This window comes from Dromiciops gliroides, chromosome 3 (assembly GCF_019393635.1).
Source record: "Dromiciops gliroides isolate mDroGli1 chromosome 3, mDroGli1.pri, whole genome shotgun sequence".
In the NCBI taxonomy this organism is placed as follows: Eukaryota; Metazoa; Chordata; class Mammalia; order Microbiotheria; family Microbiotheriidae; genus Dromiciops; species Dromiciops gliroides.
In genome coordinates this window covers 213,315,929-213,331,621 of record NC_057863.1, presented here as the reverse complement: position 1 = coordinate 213,331,621, position 15,693 = coordinate 213,315,929, and the positions used below count along the sequence as shown (strand labels likewise).

General features: G+C 34.5%; 1 protein-coding gene across 2 annotated transcripts in view; it reads right to left on the bottom strand.

The window, feature by feature from the left end:
- Nucleotides 1–312: 312 nt before the first annotated feature.
- Nucleotides 313–15,693, bottom strand: part of ARL6 (ADP ribosylation factor like GTPase 6) — a 34,685-nt gene continuing 19,304 nt past the window's right edge. Inside the window, exons 4-9 of one of the 2 annotated variants that reach the window (XM_043991080.1) lie at nt 13,677–13,745; nt 10,057–10,151; nt 9,333–9,462; nt 5,467–5,522; nt 5,327–5,339; nt 313–1,779 (exon numbers count right to left, since the gene is read on the bottom strand). In XM_043991080.1, coding sequence (XP_043847015.1) covers nt 1,746–1,779; nt 5,327–5,339; nt 5,467–5,522; nt 9,333–9,462; nt 10,057–10,151; nt 13,677–13,745 — 397 coding nt within the window. In that variant the 3' untranslated portion in view covers nt 313–1,745. The remainder of the gene's footprint in view (nt 1,780–5,326; nt 5,340–5,466; nt 5,523–9,332; nt 9,463–10,056; nt 10,152–13,676; nt 13,746–15,693) is intronic. The other variant, XM_043991081.1, reaches the window with a different exon arrangement.

The window sequence follows — 15,693 nt, the reverse complement described above, 5'->3', positions numbered from 1 at the left end:
TATCGATAAGTCATTCTCTTTGAGACTCTGGTTCTTAAACTGTAAAACTGGGATAGTATATATATATATATTGCCTACTTTACAGAATGGTTGTGAGGATCACATTAGAAATGTAGTTGTGGGGCAGTGAGGTGGTGCAGTGGATAAAGCACAGGCCCTGGATTCAGGAAGACCTGAGTTCAAATCCGACCTCAGATACTTGACATTTATTACCTATGTGATCCTAGGCAATTCACTTAACCCTCATTGTCCCACAACAAAAAACAAAAAAAACAAACAGAAATGTATGTAAAGTTGTTTGCAAATTTTAAAACACATTTGTCAGCTAGTCTTAGAAAATATTGCTCTGTCGTATTTTCAAAACTCATTTGCTTTCTCTAGTGAAAAGACTTCAACAATTTAATAATAGTTTTGAAATTGTTGTTTATTTAAAGTCTCTGTAGACAAAGGAAGCTATTTCATGATTCCAGTTCATTGTATGATATCTTTATTAGACATTTTCTGGTTTCCTTTTCAGTTTTTCTATTTTCTCAACTCAGGGCACTTAATAAGGTTAAACACAGTCATATGTAATTCCTTTATAAATATGTCTTCAGACCTGAGGCCATTTCCTTGCAAAAAAAATTATTTTTCCCCCTTAAAAATATATTTCCTCAGTGAACAAGTTGCTGTGTAATTTCCCAGGTGAAAGGTGTTTTCAGTGGCTTTAGTCAATGTGTTTACTGAAGAGAAATCAGTGACAAAAATATGAGAATTTGTATATTTGATTTATGTTTTGCATGCATCTTCAAATCAAAAGTATAAGAATTCTGAAGTGTATATATACTGCATTTTCCTTAGTTAAGCAATACAGTTTTGTGATTCATAATTGTCTATTATAAAAAAGCTCTGTGACAAAAGAGGAGGCAGTGTGGTAGTGCAGTGGTGAGAACTAAAGTCTTTAGACACACAGAGTCAACCATAAAGCCAGACAAGGAACGAAATAACTTACAATCATATTTTTCAATCTAGAACAGAAATTAAATTGTCTACTTAGCCAAAGAGATGAAGCCACATACTATATTAAGATAAATAACATTTTCTTTGAAATATTAGCTTCTTTTCAAATGACAATAAAATATACAAGCTGTTATCTGGTGCCATCTTAAAAAGAGCAACATGCTTTTCAGCCTAAACAAACACACAGTAGTTGATACATTCATTTCATATTTTATTAATGATAACATGTTATACTTAGTAACAAGTTCAATTCATACTAATAATCAGAATCCCTTATGAGCATCTGTAGTCCTGAAAAACAGAATTCATAAAGTTTCATCATGTACTAAATTACAAAAAATGAGACCTCTTTTAAAATAAAAGATACTTTAAAAAAAAGATTGAGCCAGCACGTAGAGATGGCATATATTTTACTTTTAGGTATACTAAAATGCCAAAAAGTGATTAAAATTGAATGCAAACATTTAATGGACTGATTATTCTAGTGTCCCTGCTAAGGGATGATTTGGTCTGAATATAACTCATTGCCTCAGCATACCTGAGAAGTTATATTGCTAAAAAAATAAAAAGCTCATTCTTCTTGAGTCCATAAAGGCAAACAGAATAATGCATGTTATTAAACACACACACACAGGCAAAGCCAGTGTGTAAAATAAAAACATAAATAACAAAGTGTGCTTTAAGAAATCATGCCTCAAAATGAAACAACTGCTGAAGTTTACGAACATCATCATATCTTATAATCATTATCTTTTCATATCTTCACCGCTTGGATCTGATCTGGTGACAAGAAATAAAAAGGAACAAGCATCAATCTTCACATGGCAAAAATGCACCAAGTAATCCCAAAGTACATACAGCATACCCCAACGTTATACATATACTCACATTTTTATAAAGTTTTATGCCATCAATTTGACAGCATTTACCACACTGAAGTGTATAATAAAGTAAAATGTAAGCCAAGCATACTAAGTGGGTATTTTTTTTAAAAAGTATTTTTAAAAGTGGCTGTGGGGGAAATAATTTATGGTTCTATAAAAGGAATGCATATACTCTTAAGGTTTTACTAAACAATACACTATACTTTATTGGGTATCTAAGAGTCCTGCCTTTGTTTTCTAATAAATAGGATACAAATAGTTATACAAAGCCCCAAAAGAAGAGAACAGGATCTTAGAGGCCATTCAATTCCCTTCATTTTATACATGACAAATATGACACTAAGAAAAGGAAATTTTTCAAAATGAAGTTTAAAATATTAAATATGTACAATATTTATCATAAAATTAATGAGATTTCTCCTTTTTTCTGTATTAAGACATGAGAGAAAAAAATCCCAAAGTAATCTGATCTCTTGACTTTATATTTTACAATGTCCTTTTTCATAATTTAACTTGACATAGATGTCTTTGGTTCTACATATCAGCAATTATGTACCCTAATGAATATAATTTTCTGTATTTGTTTATTTTCCAAAACAGTGTAAGCTTAGGCCCATTGTGTGGACATATTTAATAAATGTCTTTTGAATTGAATTATGGAAGATATCTAAGAGAATCTTAAGGCATGCTAAAATGCTGCTTCTTTTATGAGATGTTGAAGAATAATTCTAGCCAACTGAACTTTCCCCTTAAAACTGCCAAAATACTGTTAAACTTTTTTCTGTGCTCATCATTCTCTATTTTGTATTATAGTTATGTATACATCTTGTTTGCCCTCCTAAATTGTAAAGTCCTTAGAAGAAGGGATTATATCTTATTTATCCTTCTAACCCCCCTCACCACCTAGCACCAGCCTTGCTTATGATTGTAGGCACTAGGTAAATGTTTGATAAATTAATTCATTAAGCAATGAAAATGTAAGCTGTCTACCATTACAAAAGTCAACATAACAATGTCCCCAAATGAATTTATAAATAAGTTCAAATGCTAAGATACACAAATGTTATATTCATAATTATATATGTATATACACATATATACATACATTCATATATGTACACACACATACATACACACATACATACACACCCACACACCAAAAAAATAGTCAAGGCATTTCCCAATTATTTTGGACCACTACTGACACCTAGTGGTTAGTTCAAAAAGAACACTTTTTAGGAAACCTAGTACTGTTCTTTTTATACATACAGTACTGATGATCCACACTCCTTTCCCCAATCTCCTTTGTAAATCATCAATAAGCATTTGTAAAATGACTGGCTAATCAATCAATCAATCCATCAATCAAGAAGCTTGTCTACATGCTAGGCATGATGCTAGGCACTGGGGCATATATAGAGAGGCAAAACTATCTTTGGTCTCAAGGAGTTTATATCTTTAATGGATAAACCAATATATAAATAAATGGCTACATATAAAATACATATAGAGTACACAGAAGGTAACAGAGGGGAAGGCTCTCTCAGATCAGGAAACCAGGAAAGGACTCCTGTAGAAGGTGGCATTTGAGCAGTCTTGAAGGAAACTACTGAGTCTAAGAGGTGGAGATGAGAAACCAGGCATTCCAATCCCAGCTTTGGGGACAGTCAGGTTCAACGACCCGGAAACAGGAGATGTAGTGTTTTGTGTAGGGAACGGCAGGGGCAATGGTTGTATCACAGAATGTGTATAGGGGTGTAGAATATAAGAAAATTGGAAAGGTAGAAAAAGTACAGGTTGTGAAGAGGCTACCACTGGGTAAAGGACCTTATTTTTGATCCTGGAGGGTAAATGTATGTGTGTGGTGAGTAACGTGAGCAGATCCATGCTTTAGGAAAATCACGTTGGTAACTCTATGGAAGATGGGCCAGTGTAGGGAGAAATGTGAGGCAGGGAGGCCCATTAGAAAGTTATAGCAATAATCAGGTAAGAAGTGTTGAGGGGCTAAGGAACTGAACTAGGTGTGATGACTGTGTGAATGGAGAAAAGGGGACATAGAGGAGAGATTCTGTGAAGGAAAAAATAACAAGATGGGACAAATGACAGAACACAGGAAATGAGAGAGGGTGAGATAAGGGTGACACTGGCCAGAGTCCAGCCAGAGTTAGGCATATCCTTGTTGCCTTTAGAATAGGATGATTCTCTCTGCAAGTTAATGGCCCCATGTGGGAATTCCACAAGGCTTAAGTTTGTTTGAAATCAGTTTCTATAGAGGAAGTGCCCATCTCAGTGAGGTCATGGATCTGCTGAAGAATTAGAGTCCTAACTTATAATGTAAGTTTAGGCCCTAGTCTCTTAAACTGTGTGTTGCAGTCCCATATAGAGTTGCTAACTGAATATGGGGGTCATGAAAAATTTGGCAGCAGTAAAGGGTTATGTATATCTATTTTATATACTGATATACTTGGGGTTGAGTAAAAATTTCTTGGGTGAAAAGGGGTTGTGAGTGGAAAAAGTTTAAGAAGCTCTGGTTTAGGCCACTCTGGGTATACATGAGCTATTCCTGACACAATGATTCTTCCAATGGTACTTACCATGTAAGAGAAAAAAGTGACTAAACTTACCAAGAAGTAGAGAAAAGGGAGGTTTAAAACAGTAAGTCCTTGTCAATTAATTTTATTCATATTTTATCCTGACCAGAGCAGAAAGATACTGTATCAAGAGGTCTTACTAAGATCTCAGAGATGTTTATTATTATTATTATTATTATTATTATATTTTAGTGGGGCAATGAGGGTTAAGTGACTTGAACAGGGTTACACAGGTAGTAAGTGTCAAGTGTCTGAGGCCCAACTTGAACTCTGGTCCTCCTGAATCCAGGGCCAGTGCTTTATCCACTGCACCACCTAGCTGGCCCCTGGAGATGTTTATTATTGATTGTGAACATTAGAAATGAATCCATCACGAATGACAAGGAGCACCTGGTATCATATGGCTTCTTTTGAGAGGCAGTTTTTGAGACACAGTATCTTTGAACCTTCACTAGAATCTGCTACTATTTATAGTGCAAATTCAGATTTAAAAATGTGTCTGTTTCTTTTCTTTCAAAATAAGATAATATTAACTAACCTACTCCATGAAACTATCTTCATGAGTAGTATAAAAATACATCTATAGTTCAATTCAAACTTTTAAATACCTATTATGTTCAAGGCATTGAGAGCATACATATTACACTCTTCATAATAATGTTACCTATAGGAGTTGGAAAGAGAAAGCATGCAAGATTCTTAAAAGGACAATTTGGTTCACACTATTCCTGTTTTTTCCTGTTATTGATGACAAATGTTTGAATTCAATCTAGTCACATTACACTTATAAACTTTTTCTGTACAAAAAGCCTTAAAAATATGAGAAAATGGAGTAAGATTCAGGGTACTTACTCTGTAGTTTTTTCTGACAGCAGAATTAAGTGGAAGTAAGGGAAAAAAGACAGATGACATAACCAAAAGAAAACTTAGAAAAGAAATAATTGAATAGAAGGGAAACAAAGGGATGAAGATATATAAGGTATCAAATGTACCTTGTAGCCAGTCTACACCTTCTTGTAACCCTTCTCCCTTAATGGCATCACTAGCACTGAAATAAAAACAAAGTACAAATCATATAAGTGTACAAAGAGCTACATTTTAAGTCTTTGTACAGAGCTATTATAATTCAATATCACATATTCTTCAAGTTTTATGAAAATTTGAAATCAGTAGAAATAGTAAAAGAAAAACCACCTGCTCAAAAGTAAAATATGAGAGCTATTCATAAAACACACTGAATTTCTGATAAACAGTTTTTCTACCCTCAAAAAAAGCTACTTTTATTATACCATAATGACATATAAATAGAACATGCAATTTCAGTTGTTTCTCCAGAACTGGCAATGGATTTGTACTGAGAGATTTACACCGAACCTCCTCGTCCCTGTCTGTAACCTTTGAACTAATGGTATTTATTTATTCATTTTTGTTTTGTTTGTTTTGCAGGGCAGTGAGGGTTAAGTGACTTGCCCAGTGTCACACAGCTAGTATTGTGTCAAGTGTCTGAGTCAGGATTTGAACTCAGGTCCTCCTGAATTCAGGGCTGGTTCTTTATCCACTGTGCCACCTAGCTGTCCTCTAATGGTATTTATTTTTAAGGATATTGTTATAGTCTGACCATGGAACTGGGTCCTTTTTCTGTCTAAAGATAATTGACATGTACAGGGACCGAATCTGTAATTAGCCAGTGAGCTCCTCTAATCAAATGAATTCTCTAAACTGTCTTCTATAACATGTTCACTGTTTTATAGACAACCACAATCTAGTTATAAAGCTGATGAGAATATAACTATAGAGGTATAATGTTGTAGATAGAAGTATACATAAGGAAGACATGGGTGCAAGTCCTTTCTTTTTTGATACACAATGGCACTGTGACCAGAGACAAGTTACTTAATTTTCAGTACCCCAGACAATTAAGTTTAGAAATTATGGGTAAAATGCCAATCTGTAGCACTGGAGGGAGGTTTTCAACCTTGCTGAAATTACAAGTCTTGATAAAAAGATAATACAATTTGGACCACCTTATGGAGAACCAAATATCCTACCTTTTTAATAAAAATGGATACATTGAATTTAGGTGTGTCTAAATAGGTACATTGTATTTTCTGTAAAAATTTCTATTAAGAAATATTAATAAATAGGTTCTTTTCAAAGAAGAAATAAGATACTCTAAGAACAATAGGCATATATAATTAGTTCTTTCAGACCACTAAGCTTCTAAATCTCATATAAAAATAACTTTATGTTATTATAACTTTATGTTAATATAACTTTATATTATATGTTATTTATAACCATAAAACACTTTATGGTTTGCAACTAGGTGGCAGAGTGAATAGAGTTCTGGTCCTGGAATCAGGAAGACTTATTCTTCCTAAGTTCAAATTTGGCCTCAGACACTTATTAGCGGTGTGACCCTGGGCAAGTTACCTAACCCTGTTTGCCTCAGTTCCTCTTCTGTAAAATGAGCTGGAGAAGGAAATGACAAACCACTCCAGTATCTTTTCCAGGAAAACTCCAAAATGAGATCACAAAGAGTCAGGAATGACTGAAAACCAAAAATAGTGATCTGCGTTAACTAAGATCACAGGGTCATAGATTTAGATCTAGAAAGGACATTAAGAGGCTACTGAATGTTACCCATTTACTTTACAGATAAGGAAACTAGGGTATTTAACCTCTCTCACATGGACACTTAGCTAGTTAGTGCTGAGGCAGAATTTGAACTCAGGTCTTCTTCCCAAATCCTAAGCATTGAAGCTACCATATCATCTAGCTGCCTACCCCAAACCAGAAATTATTTAGTTTAGAAATTCAGAAATTGTTTAGAAATTTAATCCTTAATAAAGTATCAGAATTAAGGCAGAAATAAGTATCAGGATGCTCAGTCTAAGATAATCTGACTTCAGTTTCTTCATTCTCATTCATTACTCAAACCTCAGTAACACTGTTTTTCCCAAAAGCTAATTCTTTTATTTGTGTCCTTAGTTCCATTAGGTCCTATCTTTCACAGGATCCTGCTCCAACAGTTATCTCCTTTCTACGCATCTTCAATCTTTTTCTCCTTCCCATTTAGCTACAAATGTGTTTGTTCTCACCAATCCTTTAAAAAACAAAGAAACAAACCAACCAACCTTCCCTTAACTCATTGAGCCCACTGATCTACCATCTTTTCCCTCCAAACATTAGTATTAAACTACTTGAAAAAGTTGTCTACACTCAATGCTTCTATTTTTTATTTTATTTGTGGGGCAATGAGGGTTAAGTGACTTGCCCAGGTCAATGCATCTATTTCCTCAGTCCCTTATTATCTGGCTTCTAACCTACTACACTCACTTTTTTCCCCCCAGGGCTCATTCTTTATTTGCAGCTCTTGATACTACTGAAAACAATCCTGATATTTTTTTCTTCCTCTGGCTTCAGCATACACACACACACACATAGATCTCCCACCTCTTTAATCATTCCTGTTTTGTTTTCTTCACTAGTTTATCTTTCTTCTGGACCCTTTAATATGGTCATTATGGGTACTGCTCAAGGATGTGCATGATACACGTATAAGTGCTCATGCAATTTTACTGTGGTGGGGAACTTTGGGTGAGGTAACAGGCTTTTGCCAATACAGATTAAGAACCATTTCACAACTTTACATCTCAGAAAGCTAGCTTGCTTGGGGTCACAGAATAACTCCATTCCAAAGGGAGGACCTGAATACAGGTTTTTCTGCCTCCAAGACCATTTTTCTTCATTACTCACTATTTTCTCTATTCGTGCTGTTTCTCTACTCAAACTTACCTTCTTTAATGCTCTGCCTCAGCTATCTCTTACCCTCCTACAGCTTCGCCTACCACCTGGATGAGGATGACTCTTAAATCTCTTTCTCTAAGCTTCGTGCCCAATCTTCTTGACCTCTTCAACTTGTCAACTGCTTTTAGATATATTAAAAGTAGCTCATTAGATCTATTAAAGGTTGTCTGCTATTTTAATAATCTTTATTTCTGTCTTCTTGTTGACTTTTCTTTTTCCCTTACCTATCACGTACATACAACTGTGCTGTATTTCTTACGTTATTACCCTTCTCTTTACTCCCATTGCCACTACCCTAGTTCAGGTTGTCATCACTACCTTCTGAAATTAAAACAATATCATAGAATTCATTTATCACATGTTCTTTCTGTAACCCTCTGTAGCACCTTTTGTAATGTCCTGGAATGAATAAGAGCATTGGGGGAAGAAACTATTTAAAGGGGAAAAGAGAGAAAAGAAGAGGAGAAGGGGAGCAGTAGAGAAAAACTTTAGCTACCTTACTTTTTTTCTTTTAACCTGGGGCTGTTTCTTTTGGGATATCTTGTTAATTTTGTTAAGGTGAGTGTTAATAATCCAAATCAGCAAGAAATTGTTTTCTAAATATACAATAATTTTTTTGGAGGAATGAGGCAATTGGGGTTAAGTGACTTGCCCAGGGTCACATAGCTATGAAGTGCAATGTGTGTGGGGCTGGATTTGAACTTAGGTTCTCTTAACTCCGGGGCCAGTGTTCTATGCACTGTGCCACTTGGCTGCCCCAATAAACTCATTTCTAATAGTAATTAATTATTTCAATTAATTAATTAAATTAACTAATTTAATTAATGTTCGATCTTATTAGGTTTTTCCAACATCTTGCACTAGTACCATAATAATCTTAGGAATATATAATTCTGAGAAATAAACATTTCAAAGAAGTACCACATCATGAATGTCTAGCTAGTTAGTGTATAGAGCACACCTTTACTGCTATGTTGTAGTCCAGAAAAGAATGATCAAAGCTGAAAAATGTGCTTTTTTATGGGAAAGAACAATCATGAAACTTTACCAAATATGCCATGGTTTATCTTTGATGTTCTCTAAAGACAGCAACTGAGACACTTTTACAGATGTTACTGCATCCCTGAGATCCATTTTGTTAGCAAAGAATAAAATTGGTATTCGGCGGTGCTTAATATCTGAGAAAGCAAAAACAAACAAATCATTTTTAAGTCTATCATTATCTTAAAGTTATCAGAAATGAAAAAAAATTCGGAAAAATGCTTAACATTTGTGTGTTTCTTTATTGCACAAAGCACATTTAAAAATATATGCATATATAGTCATGAGATGATGAAATTTATCATTTACTAGAGGCAGCAGTTCTGAACCAAGTTCAAGGTGGAAGACAATGGAGAGTTAATGATTTAGGAGTTTATTAGAACTTTGGAGAAGCAATCAGGTACTTGCAAAAAAAATAATCTCATCTCACTAGTATCACCAAAAAGAATTTGTTCCAAAGATTTTACTTATAGGGAAAATGTAAATTTCAAGAATATATTTCTTAAATTTAAAACATTTCAAAAGTAGCTTTGAAAAAACCGTGAGTCATTGTGTGCCTTTAATATAGCAAAGACAAACTTTAAAACATTCAAAAAAAGTAAGCAAATGAAGCAAAGGGAATTATGCATCTGTGTCATATAATGTAAACTTATAAATTTTGGAAATTCAACTACATAGCTACAGGGTAGTGTAGTTATTACTACAAAGTATTGGAAGATAAAGTCACTCACCTGGATGATTCAGGAGAATGTCAAGTTCTTCTTTGGCTACAACCATTCTTAATCTGTCACTACTATCGATGACAAAAATAATGGCCTGGCCTTCTCTGTGTAATATATAAAAGCAAGGAGAAAAATTACAAATGCTTATACAAATTACCAACAATTCTATTAGTAACAAACTAGGATTTCCTCTTTGCTGTATAAATATATGTTCTTCCAAATATGCTTCATAGGAGATGTTGATTTCAAACACATGCTTGCTCCAAGTATGGTCCCTAAGGACTATAAAAAGTTTTTGGAATAGAGTAGTCAAATTTTGTGTAGTAAAGTTGGGCAAATTTTTCATATAAGAACTTAAGAATATTTAGAAAAATGATAATAGGTGACATTTATCCAGTGTCTTAAGGTTTGCAAAATGTTCTACATATTACACACACACACACACACACACACACACACACACACACACAAGCATTTGCTCATATAAATCTCACAACATAACCTCCCTGGGCCTTAGTTTCCTCATCTCTAAAATGAGGTGTTTGGGGTCCTTTCCAGTTCTCAATCTCAGATTCTAGCAGTCTATGAACCCCTTCAGGTAGGGACTAAAAATGTTATCGTCCTTGTTTTTTACATGACAAGAATGAGGCCCAGAGAGATCTAATTTCTTGTCTAGAGTAACAGAACTAGTAAATGTCAGAGACAGAAAACAACCCAGACCATTTTTGATCCAAACTATGTCACCAAGCTTATTTTAAGCATAGCAAGGTATTAAGCATGGTAGTATTTTTAGGTGTGATTCAAATGAATGGGTAGGAGAACAATTTAGTGGTATTAAAAGTCATTTACCTTAGTTTATATGTATTCCCATGCATCTCTATATTCATCTTTTCTTACAGTGTAATAATCTTTCTTTTTATATTCATGTAACACAATTTGTTCATTGTTGTATTTCCCCCAACCTCAAATTGATGAACATCTACCATGTTTCTAATTCTTTGCTACTACAAAAAGTGCTGTTATAAATATTTTGGAGTATATAGGATGTTTCTTTTTATCACTGGCATTCTGGGCATAGATATGCCTTTATAAGTGGGTCCTCTGAGCCAAAGGCTATGGACATTTTAGTAATTTTATTGGCATAATTCCAAATTACTTTCTAGATTGTTGGGACTATACCCAATCTTTTGTCATCATTGCAAATTTTCTAGGTGAAACTTCAGAATTGTGTTGATCTGATTGGCATTTTTCTTATGATTAGTGACTAGAAGTGATTTTTAAATATGCTAATAGTTTGCAATTCTTTTTTTTTTTTTTTGAGAATTCTTCGACTCCTTATCGAAAATGATCAAGCTTGGCCCTGAAAAAGAGATATGAGACTATAAGAACTTCCCTCCCTTCTTTGCAAGGGTAGAGGGCTATAAGTGTGGAGTCCTACATATTATGATGAACTTCATTGATGTGTTGTTTAGTTTTAGTGAACTTTTTTCCTTTGATATTCTTTGATATCCAGAATGGCTCAATGGGAGAAGTAGTGGCCATCTATCACAGGTTCATAGATTAAGAGATGGAAGGGACCTTAAAAGTCATTAAATACTCTCCCCCCCACACACACACATTAGGACATTATAACCTAGAGAGATTCAGTTGAATTGTTACAGGTCACACAAGAAGTGGCAGAGCTGGAATTTGGATCCAGGTTCTCTGACTCCAAGTCCTATGCCCTTTCCACTGACTAGAGAGCAACAAAAATTAAAAGAAAAAAACAGTTCACAATTTCCTGGGAAGTTTTACTGTATTTTGGGACAATATAGACTATGAAAATGTTGACTTACTGCAGTTGTGTAGCAAAGCTACAGGTAATGCTTTGCTACTCAAATTTCTGAATAAGAATATCAAAATAGGCTAAAATGAAATGAAAAACCTCTAAAAATTTCAAGTATACCAAAGCAAAACCACCAATACTTTAACAATGCTGTATCATATCTCTGCTTGTGATTTTCTAAAAGACTAGCTTTATAACAAAATGTCACGAAATCAATTGTATGTAAATTCAACTAAGACACTATGACATTATGTGATGAACCTTTCAAAAGAAATATTCTGGGGCAGCTAGGTGGCACAGTAGATAAAGCACCGGCCCTGGATTCAGGAGTACCTGAGTTCAAATATGGCCTCAGACACTTGACACTTATTAGCTGTGTGACCCTGGGCAAGTCACTTAACCCCTACTGCCCCACAAAAACAAAACAAAACCAAAAAAAAAAAAAAAAGGAAATATTCTTCAATCTATAATTAAAACATAAAACTTTTAAGTGAACTATTTCTCCCATCTAGTGGATTTTTTTCATATTGAAACCATGAATTTCCATTATGTGCAGTTTATTTTTTAAATGTGTATATTAAATGTAACAAAGTGACAGAATTGCTATTCGTGTCTCTTTCTGAATGTGTTTTCTTTTGTGTATTTTAGAAATGTGTTATTTCTGGGGCAGCTAGGTGGCGCAGTGGCCCTGGAATCAGGAGTACCTGAGTTCAAATCCGGCCTCAGACACTTAACACTTACTAGCTGTGTGACCCTGGCAAGTCACTTAACCCCAATTGCTTCACTTAAAAAAAAAAAGTGTTATTTCTGCATTTAATGTATTTTGAGAAAAAGAACTTGGTATAGTTTAAAGAAGTGGTAAAACCTAAGAAAAGTTTTCCATGCTGTCCTAGTTCATACTGTTCTATCAAGCATCATAATAAAATTATTAGTGTTTAAGAGTAAGTTAGTATCAATATTTTCAGAATAAATGATAGAATTAACAATATACGTGTTTGTATACTAATATTATACTCGTGTGAGTATTGAACTGGCATTGAAATGGAGTCAGAAGGACCTGAGATTGAATCCTGGCTTTGACAGTTACTAGCTCTGTAACCCTGGGCAAATCACTTCCTCTTTGAAAGCCTCAGTTCCCTCATCTGTAAAATGGGATGATGATGATGATGATGATAATAACAACATTTGTACTACCTACCTCACAGGGTTGTTGTGGGGAAGCACTTTGTAAACCTTAGAACACTACATAAATATGAGCTACTACTGTTTTTGGCAGTAGGACAGACAACATCAGTCAACATCAAAATCTAATACCTCAGTAATTACAGTTTTTAAATAGCACAACTATACATACAATAAGAGCAGTGTCAAGTATAGTACCTTGTACACTGGGGCTTCTTAATAAATGTTTTTTAAATTAAATTGAATTTACGTGACTATTGAATCATCTTGCAGATCACAACTATGGCTTTTTCCCTCAAGACATTAATTACTTAAATTAGGAGAGAATTTAAAACTATATGCCAAAAGCCCATTCAAATCTATTAAAATGACCATTTATATAATTTGCTATGATTTGCTATTAAAACAGAAACAACCATTTCATCAACTCACATTGATGCTGATTCAAATCAAATTCTACAAATGCTTCTTAAGCACTTATTATATGCCAAACCCTATGTTTGGCATAGAAGGCAATATAAATAAACACATATGTCCAAAATGCTTTAATATATTAAATACATTTAAGACATTAAATACATAGAAGTATAAAATTCTATGGAACAATTGAGAATTTACTTACTTGTAATAATGTTCCCATAGGTTTCTATATCTCCCTTGACCTGACATGTCAAATACTGTGAAAGACATACTGCAAAAGAAATAACAGGCCAAACTATGAGTCACTAGTTGGAATTGTACATGCACTGTTAATTTTTTTTAAATAAAGAAATAACTTCTGGATGAAAGCTTTAAACTAAAGAGGTTTTAATTTTCCAGCTAAATAAAGTAACAGTGAAATGAAATAAATTTTTCTAGTAAACATGGCTTTACACGATATGGAATACAAAAAGACATGATCTTTTTACTGGTCAAGTTATCAGAATTAATTTTAATGCTCAAGTATACTAAAAATTCAATGAACTTCACCTTTTGATACCTTTCAAATTATTTGCTTTGGAACAAAAAAGTGGTAATTGAGATTCATTAATCATTTATAATTTTGAGTAACAATAAAATTATAAGTTTGTTTTTTAAAACTAACCTGAAGCAAATAAAAAACAGGAGTATAATGGGATCCCAAATTTTCAAAACATGATAGAGAAATATTCATTTGGATCTCAGGCTATATTTTTCACCAAATTTTATAACCACTGGCAGAGCCAAGATAGAGGCAGAAATCCAGGTTAACTCTCCCAACATTTTCCTATAAAAAAACATGAGAATAATGCCTCAAATCAAATATTGGAAGGGCAGAGCCAACAAAAGGTCAGGTTGAGACATATTTCCAGAAAGTCTGTGACACTGGGGTAGGGTCTATCCTGGAGTTCTGCGGCTTCAGGAACAGCTGTAGGCCTTAGGGGAGGCTGTGATAGCAATAGCAACAGCAGTAGCAGCTTTGGGAGTTCTCAGACCAGAGACTGAAAGAAGATTGGACAAATGGTCAAAAAGAAGTCATAGAGGACCCTGAGCTGACACTGGCACAGGCTCTGTTTAGCAAATCCATTGCCCATACACAGTTCTGGATTGCAGTTCCAGGGTGGAGATAAGCAATAGCTGTTTGTGGATGCAAGGGACCAGGGGCCATTCCTGGGTAAAGACCAGGAGAACAGTGACCACAACTCTCCCTGGAAAGCACTAACTTGGAAGTACTGACATCTTGCAGACACATAGAACAAGCTTTGAAAACAGGAGTGCAGAAAAACCTGAAGCTTGGGACAGTTCCTCTCTATCCCAGGTGAACATAGCCCAATTTTAACATAAAGTTCAAAGTCAAGAAATGGACCAGAAAAATGAGTAAATAGCAACAACAACTAACCTGACTAGAAAAGGCTACTATGGTGACAGGGAAGATCAAACACAAACTCAGAAGAAGCAAATAGAATAAAAACAGCTATAAGCAAAGACTCAGAGGAAAATAAAATGCAAACTGGAGATAATATCAATAAGAATTAATGGAAAAGTTAAAGAAAGAGAAACTAGTGGGGGAAAGGAAAAGAAATGAGAGTGATGCAAGAATTATGAAAAGAGAATTAATAGCTTGGTAAAAGAAGCACAAAAAGATAGTGGGGGCAGCTAGGTGGCGCAGTGGATAGAGCACTGGCCCTGGAGTCAGGAGTACCTGAGTTCAAATCCGGCCTCAGACACTTAACACTTACTAGCTGTGTGACGCTGGGCAAGTCACTTAACCCCAATTGCCTCACTAAAAAAAAAAGAAAAAAAAAAGATACTGAAAAAAATAACACCTTAAAAAACATAATTAGCCAAATGATAGAGGCACAAAAAAATCCCTGAAGAAAAGAACTTCTTAAATAGCAGAATTGGCTAAATGAAAAAGAGGTGAAAAAAAAAGAGGTTGTGGGGACCAATTTTTAATTGGGGAGTGTTAGTTAAGCAGCTCGCCACAATATTGGGGCAAGGAAGGAGACCGGCAGCCTCCTTCAAAACAGAGCAGGATTTATTTTAACAAGAACGAACTTAAAAAAAACAAACCACAAACAGGATCAGTAGGATCAAGGGAAAGGAAATAAAATGGGGAAAAGGAAATTATACAACCTGTAAAGATACCACCACCTAGGAATCAGCTGAAAATACGCAGC